The sequence below is a fragment of the Lolium rigidum genome, chromosome 2, assembly GCF_022539505.1.
Source record: "Lolium rigidum isolate FL_2022 chromosome 2, APGP_CSIRO_Lrig_0.1, whole genome shotgun sequence".
Taxonomy (NCBI): Eukaryota; Viridiplantae; Streptophyta; class Magnoliopsida; order Poales; family Poaceae; genus Lolium; species Lolium rigidum.
This window is the reverse complement of record NC_061509.1, coordinates 254957462-254978826: the sequence shown is the minus strand read 5'-3', so window position 1 is coordinate 254978826 and position 21365 is coordinate 254957462. Positions and strand designations below refer to the sequence as shown.

Below are 21365 nucleotides of genomic sequence, written 5' to 3'. Positions count from 1 at the left end.
AATAGAGTCGCCCTTGCGAGTCGGCGGCGGCGTGTTGCTGCTCCAACGCCTTGGCGACCAGGGCCTTGGCGTGCTGGACGAGGATCGCGCCGTCTCGTTTCGGGGAGTCTCGCAAGAACGGCTTGGGCGGCCGCGACATTGTCAGCTGGAGATGAGTGTAGTGGCAGGCCATTAGCGTCAACTTCCGCCCGAGGAACTTCGGGTGGTGGTGGTGGTGGTGGCGGTGCTCCATGCGCCGCCCTATCGGCGACGGCCCGACTTCCTTCCGGGGCGTCGGGGTTCTGGACTCGGGCGATCCGAACTTCTCCGTCCGGATCGTCAAAGTTGAGACGCGCGCTGGGGAAGTCGTGTGCATGGGCACGCTCCATGCGCAGGCGATTGCGCTGCTGGCGATAGTGGGACACGGCTCTCACTTCGTCTTGCTCGAGGCGAAATTTCTGCCGTTCGGCGAGCTCCTTCTTCCTCTGCTCTTCGAGGGCCGCCCGGTGCGCCTCGATCTCGGTCGCGGTGGCGGTTGCAGGGAGAGGGGTGGTGAAGGCGTCAATCGGAGGCTCCTCCTCGCCTCCTGCCATGAAGACGGCGGTTGGGTAGCGGTAACGTGGGGCCTCGACGGAGTCCGAAGCGGAATCGCCGCCGAAGAGGGAGAGGACGGAGTCATCCTCGAAGTCGCTTGGGTGAGAGACCAAGGAGATGGAGTCTTTAAACGACGCCGTGGCGATGGAGCCGGCGGTCGGGGACACAGCGGTGGACCCGGCGACTGATGCCGTGGCGGTTGGATCGGCGTCGAACGCCGCGACGCCGGAGTCGGCGGCTGAGGTTGCAGCGACGGAGTTGGCGGCTGACGCCGTGATAATGGGATCGGCGATCGGCGCCACGGCCGCCGAGTCGGCGTCATCCTCCAGGGCCGACTCGGCCTCCGCGTACACCTCGCCGGTGACTGTGCGAGTGGCGGTGAGGAGTTGGCCCGGCGCTAAGGGGTCGTGCGATCGGCCGGGGCGGGGCTCGGTGGGACCGCTGACGCCGGCGAGCCCAACAAAGAGGTTGATCGAGCCGATCGGCACCATCCAGGCGTGCTTGAGGGGTGACGAGGCGGGCCGGTAGGTGCTTGGCTGGATGTGGAATAAGCTGCCGGTGGCGATCATCCTGCCGGAAGCGACCGGCCGCCGCACTGGCGAATAGGGCCTCGCCGCAGCTCGGAGGCTTGATGTCCCATGCCCCACGGTGGGCGCCACGCGTCGTGGGTATGACCACGGCGAGATGCTACAGGGGTAGCACTTCGTTGATGCGGGGGCAAGGGAACATTGCCATCTGCGGGTCGAGGTGCAAGGGACGCAAGGTTTTACCCGGGTTCGGCCCTCCGGAGAGTAAAAGACCTACGTCCTGCTAGATCGTATTGCTCGGTGGAGAATTACAATGGGGGGGGGCTCAGTCGGCGATGAGCCAAGAGCTTACAAGGGAGATCGGATCTCGGATGTTGTGTCCCTCTAGGGTTTAGCCCGGGGGTTTATATATCCACCCCCGGTCTAGGGTTACAAGGAGATAACTCCGAATTATATCAGTTGCTACTAATCCGGGATACATCACCCTTCTACAAGTAATCTTCTTATCCGGCCGTACGGATCTCCTCCTTGGGGCTCCGGCCCAGTCGCCTCCGGGTCCAGTCGGCTAGGCGACTGGCAGTCTTCCTGGGCCTTCGTCCTTGTGGCGAGTGGGACTGGCGACCCACCCCCTATGGGCATATCCCCATCATGTTGCCAATACCTTTTTCCCCACCTGGATTTCCCCTTACATTTTGGATAGTCTGAAGACAGCTTTACATTATCCATTCTTTATGGAACTAATTATGCTGACTGCCTAGTCCAGGAATGATCCCATATTTAATGGTATTCCTCCATTTCTTCATAGATACAAAAAGAAGTTCAAGGATGAGCTAACTCTTTTGTTACATAAGGCTTCTAGGAAATCTTACAGTGGACTCAAATCTTGGGTTGAGAGGTTCAATGTTTTCTTTTTCTCATACTTTGGGCTTATTGCCTCTTAGATAGCCATCTGTTGCTTCTCTCTAGCAACTTGATTTTGTATATAACTTATTTAAAAGTTAATAAAAAAACCACAGTTATAAGCCTCAAAAAAGTATCCGGCGAGACACCTCGCACCTTGTAATCCTCTAGTTCTTACACCTCCCAAAGCAAAGCAGTAAATATCAAACACACAAGATGTAGGGCAGTTAGCCTCCGGACAGCCTAAACCTGGGTATATCTTTTAAATTTTTGCAGCTAGTTCGAGATTCAAAACATACTTGCCACCCCTCGCCAAATCTTTGAAAAGGGATACCAACACCTCTGATGTCAGTGTTCCCGCACACACCAGCAGGTTCACAACCATGTCCAATGGGTGCAAACAGAAAGACTATCGGCAATGTTTCATCAACATCTGTAAACTATCGTTGTGGCACTGATACGATCAACAAGTCTATCCACCCATCGGACTCCCCGGCGAAACGTGTCAGCACCAAGCAGGAATTTTGCCACAGATGCAATCAATTTTATCAAAACAATTCACACTTTCTACAGTTTTCTTTGTACATCATGGACAGAAGCCAGCGTAGTGGACAATCCACGACCGTTCAGCATCCAGCAACAATTGTTGCTTCAGAACTGCATAGGCTATCAACTTACCTTTCTACCCTACAACGAATCTGCTCTACAAACTAACAATACAACATCGCTGAAGGGGTGTAACCCCATAAAAAAACTGGGGATCAACGAGTTTTCATGGCAACCTGGACCACACCTCTCTCTCGGACAGGCTGTGGATCACGAGGCCTTGAGCAGAAACTGCACTGATGGATGCTGATGAAGACATTCCGGAAGCTCCACATCAGCATAGTCTGTTGCTGGGATGGCCATCGATAAATCCTCGGTGGAAAATGGTATACTGTACAAAGAAAGCATCACATACAAGTGTAAATTCAATTAAGCATGCTCCGAACTAAGCAAATATATTGCTACACTTCAAATACTATGAAAGCACCATATCCACCATCTGCCAAACAGTATTGCTGACAAGAAACTGCAGCTACCTTAAATCATCATCCAGCAAAAAGGAATTTGACACGAGGTTTGCAGTATCTTTGTTGACCATTTCCCGCATTGCAGATACAACCTGTAAAATAATAATAATTTCAGAACTAGTAACACAAAATAAATAAAAAAGATCCAGAAGATGGAAGCTACAAAAGCTAAAAAGGCATACCGCTTCTGATATTCCCTGAGTATTGTATTTGTCGTCCCAGTACATCGAGCAGATCCTGTAGATTTGCCTAATACTCAAAGACTACATGCAAAGGGGGGGTTAGTTATATATTCTGCAGTAAAATGATGACCAACTGCAAACTGAAGTTATACACATAGCCTTACCGGGCAAAGATCTTGGCTGATCTCTTCAAGCGTCTTCTTCCTTTTTTGGTGTATAACCTACATTATAAGTATTGAGAAATTGCTCCAAGGTATAGAGGATGCAGCAGAAGAAAAAACAGAGAAAACGCAGCTTGCACAAGAAATTACCAAAAAACCAACAGCTTGTCTGATATAATTAAGCTCATGCCAAGATGTTCCTGCAAACTGAAAGTACAATGGATAATAAAAATGTGAACAGAACAAAACTAACACACAGGAAATGGTGATGTGCAGGTGTTTGTTTTCTAAAACACGAGATACAGCTGGAAACATGGAAGAAACATTGGAAATGAAACAAGCTGAACCACATTATCAGGGTTTCCAATTGTGCATTCCTGAACTGTATACCAGCCTGACAAGTAAAACGCAGTACTGGCACTTACCTCCTCCGTAACATCAGTAATCCATTTCTCTAGCGAAGACAGACCAGCTTTAACATACTCTCCATTCGAGAATGTACAACATTCACGCCGAAGAAGAAGACTGATGAAACAAAAAAGAATGTTAGTATCACTGTGAAAGTGAATTGGTATCTCATTATTCCGCTTGTGCTTCTATGTTTATCTGCACCATAATAAAAAAGCATTTTCTGAAGTGTCAGTGTCCCCATCACCTACAAGTTAACCCATAGAATCCGATTTCTTCAGCGACAAAACAGACCCTTTCCTCAACCAAGAATTACAGCTAAATGATCTATTTACAAATTAAGAAAACATTATTTTATTATTCACTGAAGAGTTACATTGTTTGTTACTCCCTCCGTTCCAAATTAGTTGACGCAAATTCGTCTAGATTCGCATGTATCTACACACTAAAACACATTTAGATACATGTGAATCTAGAAAAATCTAAGTCAACTAATTTGGAACGGAGGGAGTAATAATATTAAGGTATTTCCGGTTATTTGTTCGAACACATGGAACTGGCAAAAATGTCTGTCGTTTGCATGTTCTTAGCACACAGATACCAATTATACAATTTCTACAAACAAGAAACTACCTGTTGAAAAGTTGTATATTGATGAAAGAGAATAGCTGAGTGATAAGTTTACGTATGAAGAAGGACGGCACCTGCAGCAGAAACAGCTAAGGTTATTAGAATCGCTTGGACAAAATTATCAACTTGTTCATAATGAAGCTGGCAAAAGATGTAGATGAGCTAAAATAGGGTGAGCTAAATGAAAAGCTTACATAATTTTCACGTAAAGTGTCCATAAGCAAGTTTAGAAAATTGACAATGTTGTCCCAGTGGGAGTTTGATGGCTGTTGTGCACCAACCCCTGGTGATTTGGAAGCTTTTCCAGCTTGTGCTCGTGTTGACTTTGGAGCCTGGCATGCAATTTTCCAGAGGTTACAAAATGATCCACTTGTGCAATGCAGTTGAATGTAACAAAAATTCAAAGGAGATAAGGTATACCTGAATGCAGACACTAAGAAGAGGCGATATTTCCTTTTTTAGATTATCCCTGAGCTGCCCGAATATCTTTTCAACACATGCGGTCAACTGCTGTTTGAACAGTATCGCCGGATACCTAGCATCCACCTGTGCCAGAGTATCACCACGCCCTACAAGCTATGAAGGCAATCTCAGTGTCAGGCAGAAAGCTATATCATTGGTTTTCCCTTGTACAGAGATTCGCACAAAAACTACAAACAATAACTAGATTAATAATACTCCCTCCGTCCCAAAATAACTTGCTCCATTTTGTCTAGATACGGATGCATATAGACACATTTTAGTTATAGATACATCTGTATTTAGAAAAAAGTTGAGCTAGTTATTTTGGGACAGTGGGAGTAGTATTTAGAAAAAGCTATATACAATGTTTATAGCTTTGTTGTTATACAGCACTTGCTATCTATGTATCCACGCATAATTTTAAGACAGTATAGCCATAATTCAGCCATACAGTACAGCGGAAGAATGTTATTTTAGAAAGTGTGTGATGTTTACTTTTCTCTTCTTTCTCAATAGCTATATGTGAACTTTCCCTTAGAAACGGAGCACAAGCACATGCGAGTATAAAATGGATGTCATAGAGCAAAATACACCAGCTAACATCCAGTTCTAGAAGGGTCTTCAGAAATATACTAAACTGCATTTATTACTGGCAGGGAAAATAACTGGCAAGCTGGGTTCCTTACTTGGCCTATCCTCCCACCAAGCCCTACAGATCCAGCAGAGCGGCGAGAAGGTGTACCAAAAAATCCATTTGACCGCAGATTCTTCTGCAGAAGGCATAGCAGTGCAGAAGTATTGGACAGCCAATAAGGTAGTCTACCATCTGCTTCCTTTGCCTGGAATACAAACATACATGAAAAAACCAAACTTATTGACTTCCACAAATGAAATTTTGTGGGGTGAACAACAAAACAAATGGGCTTTAAATGAATTTACCTTGAGAACACCATTTATGGCTTCAATTACATGGTCAAAAATCGCAGTCCTCTCTGATTCAAAAGCACGCCAGTGTAGAAGGCATTTATAGATGATACATGCAGCAACTGGTTTGCCATCCTTGAACCCTAAATTTTCTTTTATGCATCTTGATAAGATCTCATGGTTTCCCTGCATGAAACAATACAATACCATCATTAAGATACCACAGAAATAAATTCTTGACAGAATACCAAAGAATCACGAACAATCTATTAAAAATCTCTCTGAAGGCATCGACTGATCTCTATACAGAAAAATAATGTCAGCTTAGGAGCAATGAACTCACCTCATGCCTTTCAACAGGCAACTTTTGTCTCCTCGTCCCAGTACTATGTGGAATAGCAGCCAGATGTTTTGTAGATGTTGGGGTTTCCTACAATTTTAGTTTTCACAGTTTTAAGCAGTTAGATAAGAATAAAACACTCCAGTATCCAACTTGAACCAAAAGAGCTTACAAATATATGCTTCTGCTCGCTGTTCGGAAGACCAATTGAAGCAGAAAACTTCTGTATTCAAATGAACAAGTCAGTTAACAAAGCAAAAAGTGCATTGCGGCAAGGTTAGTACTCAATCTTACAGCTACAAATATCACTTAGAAAAAATGTAAAGTGCTGGGACCAAAAAAACAGAAAATTTGAGTGGGTTATAGAAGGGAAGAACCTCAGACACTGTTTTTGGAGAAATGTTAAACGCCTTATTCCTTAGAACATGGTTTTCATTTTCCAAGTTCGTCAGTTTCTCCTGCAATCTGAAAGCAGGAATGCCAACTGTTAGATACTATGCTTAGAAAATGAAAGAGCAGTCAAAAACCACTAATGGACAATTCCAGCATCCTGCAGTCATTTGTATGAGGAACGGAAACATACTTTTCCAGATTTTCCTGGAGGTGGGTGCATTTCCCCTCCACATCTTTCAGTTTCTCCATTGTATCGTCGCTACTTTTACGAGCTGTGCTAAGTTCATTTTCCAATAACGAATTCTTCTCCGATAATGATTTGACTATGTTCTGTCAAAGCAACAAACAACTGCATTAGCAAAACTAAATAACTATGAGCGAAAACATGAAAGCTTAGCATCAGTCAACAAGTCCCAAAAAGTGTCACTATAATTCATTTTCAAAAAAGGTGATGACGCAACATAAAAGATCCAACAACAAATTACAATAGCTGTTCCATGAAAAAGTGTTATAAGGAACCATGATATGAAAAACAAATGAGTTAAGATCATGCAGAGATCTGCATTTATTACAGCAGTGCAAGGAGAGAAAAGAACGCTTAGAAGAAAACTAAAAGAGCACCTACAAGACTGAAGTATAAGGAAACCTGACATTTATTTCCAAACTTGAATATTTAGTAAATCAAATCTGACATCATAAAAAGATGAAGGAAAGAAACGACCATAAAAGTTGAAAACTAAAAATGGGGGCAAAACAAGCATACTTATGATAAAATAGTAAAAGGGAGAAGAGAAGCCTTCAAACCTTTAGATTAGAGTTCTGTTTTTCTTCTTCTGCTTTCAGAATCTTGTTACTGCGCAACATAGCTATCTCTTCCAAAGAATCATTCAATTGCCTCTGGAGAAGCAGATTTTTGTCATGTTCAGTTCGGGCAGATGATTTAGCTGCAGCACATTCTGCGCTTAATGTTTCTATTATTTTGTCCCGCTTTGATATTTCCACCAACTTTGTTTCCTCGCCAGCAGCCTACATTTGAAAATACATGCGTCAAGGAGCAAAAAAACACTATCATCAGAAACAGAATAAGGGGAAAATATCATAAACTCTGAAGTATGAACGCTGCAACACCTATGATTCTATTATATTAATATGGCGTCTAATGCAGGACAACAATGGCAGAAATATTCAGAGAAACATCTAACTGTGTTAAACTGGCAGGAACAATCACAACTATCTCAAATACACGACATGAAGGGTAGCAAGTTCAATATTAATAAATCACAATAAAATACAAAAGCAATACAGAGAAAAACATACCCGCATTCTTCTTTCCAAAGTAAGTCTTAAAGTAAGATCATCCAACTTTTTCTCAAGCTTATTCTTCGCTTCCCGGAGTGCACCAGCTTCATTTGCAGTCTAAAGAAGCAATCATAACATAAGAATACTCTAGATGCACACTAATCAAACAAAGATGACACACAAGCTGAGGAAGCATGAAGAGTAACACTGGCAACAGAAATCAAAGATAACATTAGATTAGGATGCTTTCTCTTTTAAGTAGATATGGTTGTTAGGATCAGCTCTAAACATTAAAGAGATCACGCACATCATTCATCACTAAGCAATGAGATAATCCTAATCACAAAAGGTGCTAGGCTCTTCCTCTTGTCTCTCCCTCTCAACCTCAGTGACGTAACCAGCCAAAGCCACACTTCCTCAAAGCCATACCCCTGTCTTCAGATGACCGGTTTAGACATGAAAATTCAACATGTATGCCTTATAGGCATGTGGAGGAAGAAATATTTTTTTAGACGACCCTCGCTTCTTTGACTTTACTCTGCCAAGATCTCAGCCATGTCTAACGCAGATTAAGCCACATAGCTGCTGCTTGTCACAGTGCTGGTAGGTGGTCTCCCCAACATGAGTTGACAACATGAAAGGAAATGGCAGAGATGCTCTTTGTTCTAAGAAAATAAATCATTTCAAAATACCTAAACTGGGTACCAGCAAATCATTGTCATTTTCAGCACTGCTAGAAAATGTGAATTGATTTTATTATGCATAAATAAAATAAAGAATTGCAACAGAAAAATACCATTCTGAGTTTCCTTAGCTCCTTTCTTGCAAGTTTTTGTCTCCAAGCACACTGAATTGCTATAGTAGCTTGCTTGTAATGCTGGAAAAGCATGGCAACCTTCCGTTTTCTCCAGAAGGACTACAATGTTGCAATAAAATCTGATGTTACATAAATTCAACAATACAAAGTCTTAAGCAAGTAATGGACCCACTACAATATAACCTCTGATACATTCCTAATACAGTAATTTTCTAGAGCTAGACGGCCAAAAAAAAGTAGCAAGTTCATGCTGTGCCCAGGATCTTACACGTTAAAATTTCAACTAATTGCTTACTACCATGGAGAGAAAAATCTCAGATAATCATGTTTCAACTTTCAACCTAACTTATCATCCACAGAAATGTACACTTGATTTAAGTTCGCTTGGTTTCTTGATGCATGGGGTGGAGGTGTTGGGGTGGAGGAGGTGAGGAGGAGAACCTGTATCACTAAAGCAGCCTTCTGCTCTCTGATGGTTGAGAAATAGCGACGAGCAATAAACCCCCGTATACAGGATTGAATTAGCAGAGCTGCTGAACATGCTTCCTGGTAATTCCGCTGTAATATCAACCTTCTTACATGCTTCTGAAGAATTATGGCAGCTGCTGTTTCTCTCATGATTGTATACATCTTCCTTGCAAAACAACCTGCAGGATCATAGGAAATAAACGATCAGGATGCAACAGAAATTACAAAAGATAATACAGTTCATATAGAGTAATGGACCCACTATCAGAATACGCCAGAATGCTTATACAACTACAGGATAAGATCATTATAATTTGCAGGCCCATGAACATGCCAGGCACAAGAGTACAGAGCCTAATTATTTCTGAACAGTCAACAACAGATAGTTAACTATCATGTACCAGCACACAATTAGTACATCCAATTAGTCACAAAGTTTTATCACTGTGGCAAGCATGCAATCAAAGTTTGATATTTTAGGACATAATTTCTTCTAATTAGGTTGATGGCATGAAACTGTATATGTCTACCCGAAATCGGATTCCAGATTGACTTGTACAAGATAATAAGGAGAGCAACACGATTCAGGACACATGTTTACCTCTACAATATGCTTGAACTGAAATTGAAGCCTCCTTTGTTTTCATGAACTCTTTGCGGGCGATGAATGTTCTGAAACGACCTTGGATGCGGCGTGCAGCATTGTCCAAAACCTCAGCACGACGCACATCCAGTATCGCGATTTGACCAGCTCTAAGGAACACCTTTGTTCTACCAAGCTATCAGGCAAACGGAAGTGCAAAACTATCAAATGATACTTCAAGAGGGAAAAATGATAGTGTATGTTGAAAACTGCAACGCCACTTTTTTAAAATTACATAATCAATAAGAAAATCAAAAATAAAGACTAATCAAGGGAGTATGAATCCTTCACATCATAAAACATATAATGAAATGCTAATAATGCAAATAAGCTTACTTGGAAATTGTCGAGCTTCATTTTTTCAAGGATTGACTCTGTTAACACCCTTTCATCGTAACTGCATAATTATTAGTAACTAATAAGACACCTTTGCTACGCTACAGAACCAAAAAACAAGATGGAACATAGTTTACTCAAATGATATCTTTAACTAATTCATTCTAGTATTTTCGCTTATAGGACAAAGCATGTAGCTATCAGAAGCACGGATACGGATACACTGGTCCGTACGCCCGGATATGGCCCGATACTTACTTTGCACGTATCCCTTGATTTTCCAATTTTTAAAAATAATAATTTAGTATAGATATGGCTGGGATACACCGCCGATATTTCTCTGATACGGGAAACCCTACAGTGCTCGTTCGATATAACCAGAAGTGAGAGCTTGCTTCATGATCTTCAGGCATTAGATGCTCATGACAGAGAATAGACGAGTAGTGGATGTCGAACTGCTCACTTTATTTCGTTACTTCAAATTATGGTTGTGGAATTCTGCTTTTATTTGTGATACTGAGCCTAAGTTATGCTATTCTATGCGAATTAATATATATATAAACGCATCCCTGTATCCTTGTTTTTTGAGAATTGACGTATCGGGCGTATCCCCGAATCCACATATCGGCGCAACCTAGTTAGCTACTATTACCTGCAAGGGGAAATGGGCAAGGTCTATAGGCCAGACGAACCTTGGTAGGCTAGGATACCAAGGTTCGCTCTCAAAGTCAAATGAACTTCCGCACAAATGGAGGTATCCTTTGTTAGGTTTGAATTTAGAACCAGGCTGGTAGCAACAGGATACTGCAAGGGGGGAATAGGGCGATGCAAGGTGGCAGGAGGGGATTGGGGTGGGTGGGTAGGTGGTGGGGGGGGGGGGGGTAAGTGAGAACGGTTGGAAAAGGAGTGAATGGACTACCACCAACTCAAATCTTTATAAGTATATAAGTACGAAAGATATCCAATAAGCAACTATTATTTCCACAAACAGCCCAGATAAACTAACAACAATTTCCACAGGGCATCATATAAACTACTATAATTTGTGGGCACTATTACATTGGCAACCATTTGAAATGGCGTGGAGTGTTGAGTTAATCCATACATATGGCTACATGCTGATTCATATATTATTTGAAGACAGTACTAAACTATTCCATAAACAAAAAAGAGTTGATAGAAACTGTTATTAAAATGCAAGAATTGGTTTCACCTTAAGTCAGTTGTAAGTTGTAACTAACAAGGGCATATTGTATCAATGTGGCTCCATTCAATGCCACACAAACCATTTGAGAGTGTGAATTAGTAAATTAAACAAACTAGATTTAAACTATAAAGATATCAAACTAGATTCAAACTAAAAAGTTTGCCCATACAGACCAAGGCCATCTATAGAGTCAGTTCAAACTAAACAGTTGAACAAGCATCGCTTACATATCCACAATGAATAAGGTTTTTGTAGTTCTGATAAGGATCACCAACCCCATTAGCACAAAATGAGTAGTGTTATTGTTTACAAAGCGGTGTTGCCAATAGTGCACATTGTGAAGCAAACAACTTAAACCAAACCAGCTGCATAGTGCATATATTAGGTACCTTCCGAGCATCAACTCAGGAACTAGGACACCAAACCGATCAACAAATTCAGCATATGTCCTTCTGGTAGGATAGCCAGCAAGACTAATGCGAACAGCCTCTAAAACACCCTGTGCCACAAACAAATTACAATCTTAAGGAAAATATCGCTAGTAAATCATGCATGCATGTATCAACATATGGAAGCAAAAGGGCATATTTTAAATAAGTTCATGATACATAGCTTAAAAGGGCAATATAAAGCATACACACTGAAGGATAAATAATGGTCGATTTTTAAGTGATCTCATGAATGTGGTGCCAGTTAACTTATCCAACACTAACTAGTTTGAGACTGTAGGCCTCCCCAAGTCACATTCAGGTACAATGTAAGACCAGACCAACCAATAGATTGACAAACGTTGGCATAACACTAACAAAGAATTTGGCGTGAGGTTGATTCATCTATTGCAAAAAAAATGATTTAAAGCAGAGGCACAAACAGCAATGACATTTTTATATGGGAAGATGTGCTGAACTGCTGATGACAAAAAAATTGAGAAAGAAATACACTATTGTATGCTTAAGGTGGAAGTTCTTACTCCACAACGTAGTTGGTGCAAAACACTTTGATTTTCAAAAAGCTGAGGCCGATTAACAGAGTTAGGCTTCACACAGCGTACATAATGAGGTTCTGTTGTGCTCAGCGTTTCCATGAGGGCTTGAAGTTGTTGCTATAAGACAATGAATATAAAATACAAGTCAGAAGAGTCAAAATATTCTAGTCTTCTAACTTTCTGGCGCACATAAATTGCCAAGGCATAGTAACCAGATGAAAAATCAAAGAAATGGTAGATTTCAAAGACCAGAAGTAAACAGAATCAACTGCACATTGATTGATACCTTAAATCGGGAAGCAACTGATGAGAATTTATATGACGATCTTACTGACTCTTCCGGCAAAGAAGTAAAAAGTCCAGAAAGAAGTGGACATCTTGAAGATGATAAAAGATTGCAGTGCTCTGCAACAATGTAATCCCGATTCTTCTCCAGAAAAGAATCTGTTTGATATGTCACCTACAAAAGGTAGATTTTATCATAGTCAAGTCAACACACGAAATAAATAATTGAATAACCTGGCTGCTGGCTTACCTTCCCAGCGTAGTGAGAGATACTAAAATCTGTTTCTGAGAACTTGGTCTTCTCAAGCCTAGGATGGGAAGACAAGTTTCTGAACATCTTTGTTGCGAAGGTTACATGAGTAGATTTTGGAAACATGCTGCAAAATTAACAAAGGATAACTGAGAATATTAATTTGCTTGTATAAGTATAGAACTAACATTTTCTAGGAAAGATAAAACCAAGTATTTACCAAGCCTCATCCAGCAGTGCAATAATTCCAATAGGTTTCTGGTTGGAGAATATATAACAGAATTAGTCTCAGATGAGCAACATTGCATAATGTTATCCACAGCAAATAATGGGCAGAAAGACAGCAAAACAGTATTTCAATCCATCCCAAATAGTATCAATTATTGAAGCCCAGATGATGCAACAAAGCAACATCTAGTGTAAGCATGCACAACTCCAGACCAAAATGCACAAACTATTTATAAGTCACACATTAAGAAAATTTGTATTTGCTACCTGGGCCAAACAGCAATAATATTGCAGATATTAACAGCTTGCAGAATAAGCATGTTTAACCATCTTTTAGAAAACACTGGCATGTCAGTAACACACACTTAAGTCAACTTAGCATTGTCATGCATACAGAGCATTGACCACACAAACAATGATACTATTTATTACATGAGAGCAAGACTTGAAATATGCATCTATTTAACACCATACATCCTATACAGTTCCCAACATCATAGATTGGCTAGACCAAAATCTTGGGAGTATGGAAAGCATGCTGTGTACAACAGGTGTTACAATTTAGATTGATGATTATTTTCTTCACCAAAAACTTATTAGAAGGGTATTGAGGGCACCAATAGTGATTTCAATATAATTAGATGGTGATGAGGGCATATGATGTCAGGTCCATGGTTGCAATCAGCAAACGGTCAACACTTATCATTAAAAAGTGAGACCAATAGGCAATAAGGGACTAGGCCTTGGTATCTTTTTGTAGAAAGAAATCAACCTGAGGCACCCTGTGGAAGCTAGGATTCGAACAAGGGTTGGCAGTGTGCGCACCGGCACTGTTATCCGACCGAGCGACGCCCAGTTATCAAACATGCACTGATGCTCAAGGCATAAGAGCACTAACAGATCTCAGCACTGGTGACACAAATGGCAAACATGACGCCATCTAAATACTTGCCTTAATAAGTTGTAAAGGGGTCATTCAATCCAGGTGCAGACAACTAAATGCAAGGTAATGACTGACCACTTAAAAACTGAGATAAGTCTGCCCAGATTTATTGAAAGCCTGGTGAAAACTAGACGATTCGGCTGTTTAGGCACAATTAGAATTTAATGCGCCGTTTAATTAGGCAGAGTAGGCCTCCTGCTCAACACTCTCAGCCACAACCTCTCCCCCTTAATATCGTATGTAGTAGTGAGGGGGTTCTGCATGCAAACATGATCCTGCATGTAGTTGCATGCCCTCGATTAACTTGTCGTTTAAATGAGGGTTTTAAGGAGAGGATAGAGAGGAAAATTGGAACCTGATTGGCTGAAATTTTCGCCCGATAATATCTCCCTTGTCCTGTATCCTGGCACCTTGGCCGCGCTGCGTTGCATTACGCACGCAATAAACCCGACCGGAGGGAGTAACAAAGTTCACAAAAATAAGGCAGCGTTCGGAAAAAAAAAAGGAAACTCAAAGGAATTTGCAGGTTTGGTTTCCTGTGGAAATTTTCTGTTGGGAGTGTTCCGAACAAAGGAAACAACACTCCCAATTCCTTAGAAAAGGCAGCCTTCCCAATTCCTTAGAATAGTCTAAGTGGGTGGACTAAGTCGCTGGACCAATCGAAGGACATGTTACTGGACAGGGATGGCATATGTAGTCTAGATTCATCCATAAAGCTGGTCAACAAAGAACCATATTGGCCTGGTCGTTCCAAATTGTTTAGTTCGTCTGCTTAGCTGTGATTGATACCTAGTCCCATGTATTTGCTTCCTGTGTTCCATACCCTAATGAATGTATTTTTTCCTGCGGTTTTCATTCCTAAGTTAGACACATACAGTCTTTTTCTATTCTTTTGTTTTTTACTATTCCTGTATTTTTCTTTCCTGCATTCAAAACAGGGCCCAAAAAAATTCACGTATTTATCGCAGTAAATCAAAAGTATAAAGCATAGATTGATCAACGACCACTTCTTACTAAACTAATAAGTAACGCAATGAAACAACCTTTTCAATCAAATCCAACATATCTTGATTGTCAATAAATTCAATGTAGCTCCAATTTATTTTCTCGCTTTTGTACTCCTCTTGCTCCATCTTGAATACATGCTGCGAAAACACATTCATACAATTTAATGTCAACGAAAACAAGTAAATTAAGCATGCAACAGCAAAATATGTTGCCTACTTGTCATCCATTAAAGACACATGTCACTCTACATCTGACAGTAGAACTAGAATATACCTCGTTAAAATGTTGCTGAAGCTTTTCATTCGCAAAGTTAATGCAAAACTGTTCAAAGCTACAGACATAAATAAAAAAGGAATACTGTTAAGGAAAGAACAGAAGGGCAAAATCAATAATTTTAATGTGATAGCTGGTGGCAAACTATTGCATACTTTTACCAACATTTCCACAATAGGTAACTATAATATGTGAAAAATAAAGAGTAGCTAAGTAGAGATAGAGAGATCCAAACCAAACTAATACTTATATGAAAAGATCAGCAATCAGATGAGAACTGAAGATAAATAGCATTTCAAATAAAAAAAGGGGAAAATATTTTAAAAATGCAAAGAATAAAATAATTGATAGTGCCCTTTACTGCAACTAGCAAACAGCGAAAGAATTAATACTATGTATTTTTTATTGAATATTAAAAAACTACTACATGTGATATAAAGTCAGTATCGGCTGAGAGCGAGAGATAGTATCAGCTATTTAGAGACCTGTTGTGTTTGAAGCTTTCGAAGCCATAGATATCCAAAACACCAATTTGTGCTTTCGAATCAACATCTTGACCAATTGACTTGTTAATATTCTGAACAAGCCTGAAAATATTAAAGGTGTTATATATGTGAGCATTATGAAAGCATACGAAATTTATAAAAAATGAGAGAGAAAATACCAGTCAAATAATCTTGCATATACAGTCTTTGCTAAGGTATCACGATTAGCCACCGCTGCAGCACAATCTAATGCTTTTATAATTATTCCTTCAGTGGTGTGTATAGACCGGCTACATAAAGATGAGACCAACAGATCTGGATCGCACCTAATTCAAATAGCAGAGTTGACATTAAAGAATTGTTTTCATTAAGAAAAAGTTGCAGAAAGGTACTCCCTCCGATCCATAATAAACGTTGGTAGTTTAGTACAACTTTGTACTAAAGTTGTACTAAATCACCGACACTTATCAGAAATTGACATAAATACTGACATATGCTACAAAGCATAAGATTCATGGTAACCAATAATATTACACATGTAACAGAACATTACACGGAAGAATATGAGATATATTTGTGCATGCATGAAGATTCATGGTAACCAATAATATTTTGCGTGTAACAGAGCACTCATGAAACTGTGGTCCATTTATCCTTCTACAGAACTGGTGTGAGAGCTAAAACAACAAGTGCAGCTAGTTTAACGTTGTAAACTTCGCTGATGCTAGATTCGGTCTTCACCAAGGAATACACATTATGCACAGAACCAGAGAAATGATACTTACATACAAGCACGTATAATGAGTTTAAATTGAATATACATACAGCATGCACAGTGACCATAGAACTAAAGATTCTAATTATTATTGTAGCTTCTTCCATTCACGTATTTGGGTATCGGCCAACATAGGGCAGAAAGGGTATCCTCTGCTCGGCAGCAAAAAACTAGCTGCGTTTGGTTCATTAGCCCCGCCAAAAAATTGGTAGCCTAGTATATTTTGCTCTATGTTTGGTTTGTTGCCAAAAATTTGGTTGCCAATGAATCCCCTCCCATTCCTCTCACAGATTCTTGCCAAATAGTTAGTCAAGTGTAGGTGGAGAATTCCTTAGCCAAAAAATGGCAAGCCAATTCTTGCAACCATGTGGTAGGGCTAGATAGGGCATGAACCAAAGATGCCCTAATCACCAATTCCTCTACATTCACTACCTCAACAGACAGATCATTTAGATAAAACAGTTAAAAAACTTAGGAACCAACATAAATTACTGTAGTGAAGATTACTACAGACAGATGAGGACGGACATGTACATTAAAAAAAGCATACATGAGTAGTGTAGCTGTCATCTGGAGGTGAAAATTTGATGTTGAATCTTTAATTTTCGACGAATCAGATTCCTTTCCTGGAGAAAACTCAATATTTCCAAGATGGAGAATGGCTGCCAATGTCCGAAATATAGCATCCTGTATAAAGTACAGTGTACAGATTCATTTTTACATAAAAAAAAGGCAAAGCTACGCACTGTAAGTACTGTACAGCAAGTTTTTTGTTAGTATCTTATTTCCAGATAACATCTGTGTATGTACACATCATGCTAGAAACCTGATCACTTCTGCTGATGCCGACAATATCCATTGCCCTTTTCGTCTTCCAGTACTCATCTTCATTATTTGTCCCTTCCAATTCATATGTCTTGCTTTGATTCAAGTAATGAAAAGTACTTGCATGGCCAAGCTTGTATAACTCTGCATCCTTCAGAAACAACACAAAATCAAATTTAACCTAACTGCTTCACGGCACCAACACAAAAATTGATAGACTACAGCCCAGTATTTAATATATACGGACTCTAGAATACTATGCCTTTCATCCTTAAATAGGAGTCGGTCTTGGAATGCGCACAATGAAACTTATTAAATATTTACCACCAATATACTATTTCATGAGTCACATGAAAGAAGAATTAGCCAATCTGTCATTAGCCATATCTCTCAGCATTAATTGCCACAATTCTATATCGAGACCATGTCAATGTATAATGTGGCACTTGTTTTGGAAAGATGACAATTAGAAGCATTTTTAAATATCTCTAGAACAGATCCTTCTCTGCAGCAAAGTAACATATAGTAATCCCGATACAGAACAGATACAGCTTGAATACTTCTCGACCAACCAAACATCCAAAACCTTTGGTTACTGTGAATTTGGCTAGTTTACACATATCTCCGCAGCATTATACTCGAATGAAATACCAAATTATTGAACCTTGCAAGTCCAACAGTCTGTGATGAAAGTGCATGGCATTGTAAGTAAAAACTAAGGGTGTGTTTCGTAGGTCGGCTCAACTCAGATATTCCCACCTCATCCCACTATTTGTTGTTTGTTAGGTCAGGTCAGCTTGGTTGAGCTATCCCCACCTCATACGAAAAGAGACCCTCAGCCATGCCCACTTGGGAAGCTCAAATCGAGGTTCCCAACTCAGCTGAGCTGAGTCCATCCGGAAAATGTTCCACGCACGCGCTTCGGCCCGCTAGGGGTCACCGGACCGCATGACTTCGTCTCTCCCATTTCCCCCCAGCCCCCATCCCGTTCTCTCTCTCTCTCTCTCTCTCTCTCTCTCTCTCCCCGTCCACTGCCCTGCAACTGCCCCATCTGACCCTCTCCCAAGCTCTACACCAGCAACCGAGCAGCCGGCAGTCCGCGCCGCCTCTCCTGACCTCGTCCAGCCCGAGCGGCAGGACGAGCTCGGCCTCACCAGCGAACTGAGCGGGGGGAGGAGCCCTCGACCGGCCACACTGCGCGCCTCACTGCGCATGAGCATGAGGAGCAGCTCGGCCTCACTGCGCACGGAGCCAGAGGGGCTCAGCCAGTTGGCCTTCTGGCAGCAGCTACTCTTGCCGGCGGCGGCGCCAGAGCCTGAGCCCAACGCTCCTAGGGACCTGATCGCTTTTCTGTTTTGTACTCAGGGACCCGTTTGCTTTTTATTTTCGTATCACATGGCTCAAGTCATACAGGACACCAAACAGGATCTCAACTGAGCTCAGCTCAGCTCATACAACCTACCAAACACAACACAATAAAACACACTTAGCTGGACTCAGCTTGTATTAAGTCAGATAGCCCACCCAGGTTACCAAACACACCCTAACTGAATCAATAAATAGTGAAACAGAGAACTGTCGAGATGAAATTTCATTGACTATGACTATAGAAGTCCATGTCCTTCAATAATTATGGTGGGCTTGACCTTCCGGTCAAAAAATTGTGGGCTTTACTAACTTCATAGAAATTTTCAAAGATATGTTAAATAGCAATGAAACATGCAATGTACAAGAAGATAACAATTAAACAAATAGCAATAGTTGGTACTGGGTAGACATACCTTTCCTGATGCACATAACTGATAAAAACAATGAAAGTTTCTTTCAGGGTCAGTAATTTGCACAACACGAGATCTTTCCAGAAGATAGGTCCTAATTGCAGCTCCGGATATTCTACCAGTTTTATCAAACTGGATCTCGACAAATTTTCCAAACCGGCTGCAACCAAGAAAGAATCATAAGTTGAGATTTAATAAAGAAACATCAAAAATGTTGAGTTCTAAAAACTAGTAAAGACATGAGATGTTCTAGAATTTACTGTGATATGCAAGTTATCTGTTATTTTCTGAGGGAAAAACACATCCAAATCATTAAGCACTGTAAAAGTGAAACCTCACCTTGAGTTGTCATTTCTAATTGTCTTTGCATTCCCAAATGCCTCCAGAAGAGGGTTAGACTGTGAGGAAACAAATGCCATTATAAGATTGACGCCTTCAACAATAACACAGAGAAATCAAATATTTCACAAAAAAACAAAAACAGAAAGGCCATTAGTTTCCATATGACAGTCAAAAACATATGTGATAACTGGTGAAACTTACTTCAAGAACCTGTTGCTCAACTGATCGATCATCAAGAACAGCTCTGCCACCAACATACGTAAGATATCGCATGATAAGCTTTGTTGTTTCAGTCTTGCCAGCACCACTTTCACCACTTACTAAGATCGACTGGCTCCGGGAATCATTCACCATAGCCCTGCATTACCTTGATAAATGTCAACAAACAAATAGTGTACATATGTGGGTTACAGTAACAGAGTGTAACAACTGAATCAGAATGTAGCACCCACCTGTATGATGCATCAGCAACCGCAAAAACATGCGGACTCAGATCGCCTAATCGGACATCCTTATATTGCTCCATCATGTACTCATTATACAGGTGAGGAAGCCTCATGAAAGGATTAACAGCAATCAAGATGCTTCCAGTGTATGTCTATCACAAGACAAGTGAAAAAAATGTCATAGAAAGGCTGAAGCAGAAAAACAGAAGTACACATATTTGCTAAGTCATGCCAAGAAATGAAGAAAAAATATAATGCAGTTAATGCTTAAACTCGACAAATCAGAGGAACAGGTATTTGTCCCAAGTAATTCATCGTAACTTACACACTGTGCCAATGATTTTCATCCTTCACACATTCCATATAGAATTACATAGCAATCTAAAAATGAAAAAGATTTTATCATTTACAGTGACTAACTAAATTTAGTTGCACCTAGATGTACTGCAAATTTTATATTCAAATTGATAAGAAGTTTTCCCTACTGGTCATCTTTGTAATACTGCATATATTTCAGTCTTAATTTCAATTAATTTAGCAGGTGCCAGGTTAAGGTGACTATCCTTTCCATCAGATAAAAATATTGCTGGTGAACAACTTACATATATCTCATTCAATGCATATCTCCGCTTCAGATTGTACAAAACACCTGGTTCATTAAGATAGGTCAGTTTGGTCATGTCATCAACATGCCCCCCACCGAGATCTTCATCTGTGTCCCTAGGCAGCAATTTCTCTGGCAACACTGAAATCTGTGAACATAAAAAGAGTATAAATAAAGTAATCTGATAAATTTTCCATCAGGATAAAGAAAACCAGATCTTCGTAAAATTCCAATTAAGCAAGAATTCCTGGCATAAAAAAAAAGACCACATAATGAATTGTTTCAGCATAATCTATGTGTTTGACAGGACACAAATTCTAACCAAATGCAACTCTCAGACAGCTCAAAGGGTGTCTCAATAAGTCAACGGAATCTAATTTCAAATAAATCAGGCATAAGATCAAAACAAACAAGCTGCACAACTCAAGCGGAGCTCAGGGAGATGAACTAAGCTGATTGCAGAAGGGATTGTAAATCTGGCCGAACTGTCAAGAATATTTCAAGAGTTTGAAGTTATCCCTAGCTGCCTACATCGCAAATTAAGTTTAACAGCAGGAGCAATCTAGCGTAACTTGCACAGCACACCGAATGAGTTCAAAAGACCATGCAATTACCTAAAGGTACTCTTGCTGAAGCTTGGAGCTATTTCTACCGCAAGTAACAACTCAACGACATCAAATCTATCTAAACAGCTAAGGATTTCAAAGTCTGAATGCAGCAGTCTGGACAGTTAGCTGATACAGCACACCGCGTCTGAGCTGAATACTGCAATATGGAATCATAATTTCCCCCTCG

General features: G+C 40.7%; 1 protein-coding gene across 2 annotated transcripts; it reads right to left on the bottom strand.

Moving 5' to 3' along the window:
* Nucleotides 1-2522: 2522 nt before the first annotated feature.
* LOC124693288 (protein OPAQUE1-like) lies at nucleotides 2523-20697 on the bottom strand. 2 transcript variants are annotated; one of them, XM_047226763.1, is made up of 37 exons: nucleotides 20569-20697; nucleotides 19973-20118; nucleotides 19722-19878; nucleotides 19518-19576; nucleotides 19182-19338; nucleotides 17402-17551; nucleotides 17126-17262; nucleotides 15980-16126; nucleotides 15801-15902; nucleotides 15316-15373; nucleotides 15078-15179; nucleotides 13084-13121; nucleotides 12864-12990; nucleotides 12615-12788; nucleotides 12314-12445; nucleotides 11733-11842; nucleotides 10137-10197; nucleotides 9759-9936; nucleotides 9131-9336; nucleotides 8669-8788; nucleotides 7891-7989; nucleotides 7378-7599; nucleotides 6764-6903; nucleotides 6558-6645; nucleotides 6353-6403; nucleotides 6184-6270; nucleotides 5856-6026; nucleotides 5603-5755; nucleotides 4875-5030; nucleotides 4649-4786; nucleotides 4458-4528; nucleotides 3842-3941; nucleotides 3567-3623; nucleotides 3420-3476; nucleotides 3256-3336; nucleotides 3083-3165; nucleotides 2523-2937 (listed from the first exon to the last, which is right to left on the bottom strand). In XM_047226763.1, exons 1-37 carry the CDS (start codon nucleotides 20644-20646, stop codon nucleotides 2817-2819), a joined length of 4314 nt encoding a protein of 1437 aa, XP_047082719.1. In that variant the 5' UTR covers nucleotides 20647-20697; the 3' UTR covers nucleotides 2523-2816. The 2 variants fall into 2 exon arrangements, with proteins under 2 accessions (XP_047082719.1, XP_047082718.1); XM_047226762.1 differs by having other exon boundaries at nucleotides 6353-6400; nucleotides 20569-20690.
* Nucleotides 20698-21365: the final 668 nt, after the last annotated feature.

Excerpts from the sequence above, each read along its gene's own strand:
- LOC124693288 (XM_047226763.1), bottom strand. The coding sequence starts at position 20,646 with ATGACCAAACTGACCTATCTTAATGAACCAGGTGTTTTGTACAATCTG. Across the intron at positions 4,787-4,874 it reads TTCTTAGTGTCTGCATTCAG|GCTCCAAAGTCAACACGAGC; the intron begins GTATACCTTATC and ends ATTGCATGCCAG. Across the intron at positions 3,166-3,255 it reads CTCAGGGAATATCAGAAGCG|GTTGTATCTGCAATGCGGGA; the intron begins GTATGCCTTTTT and ends ATTATTTTACAG.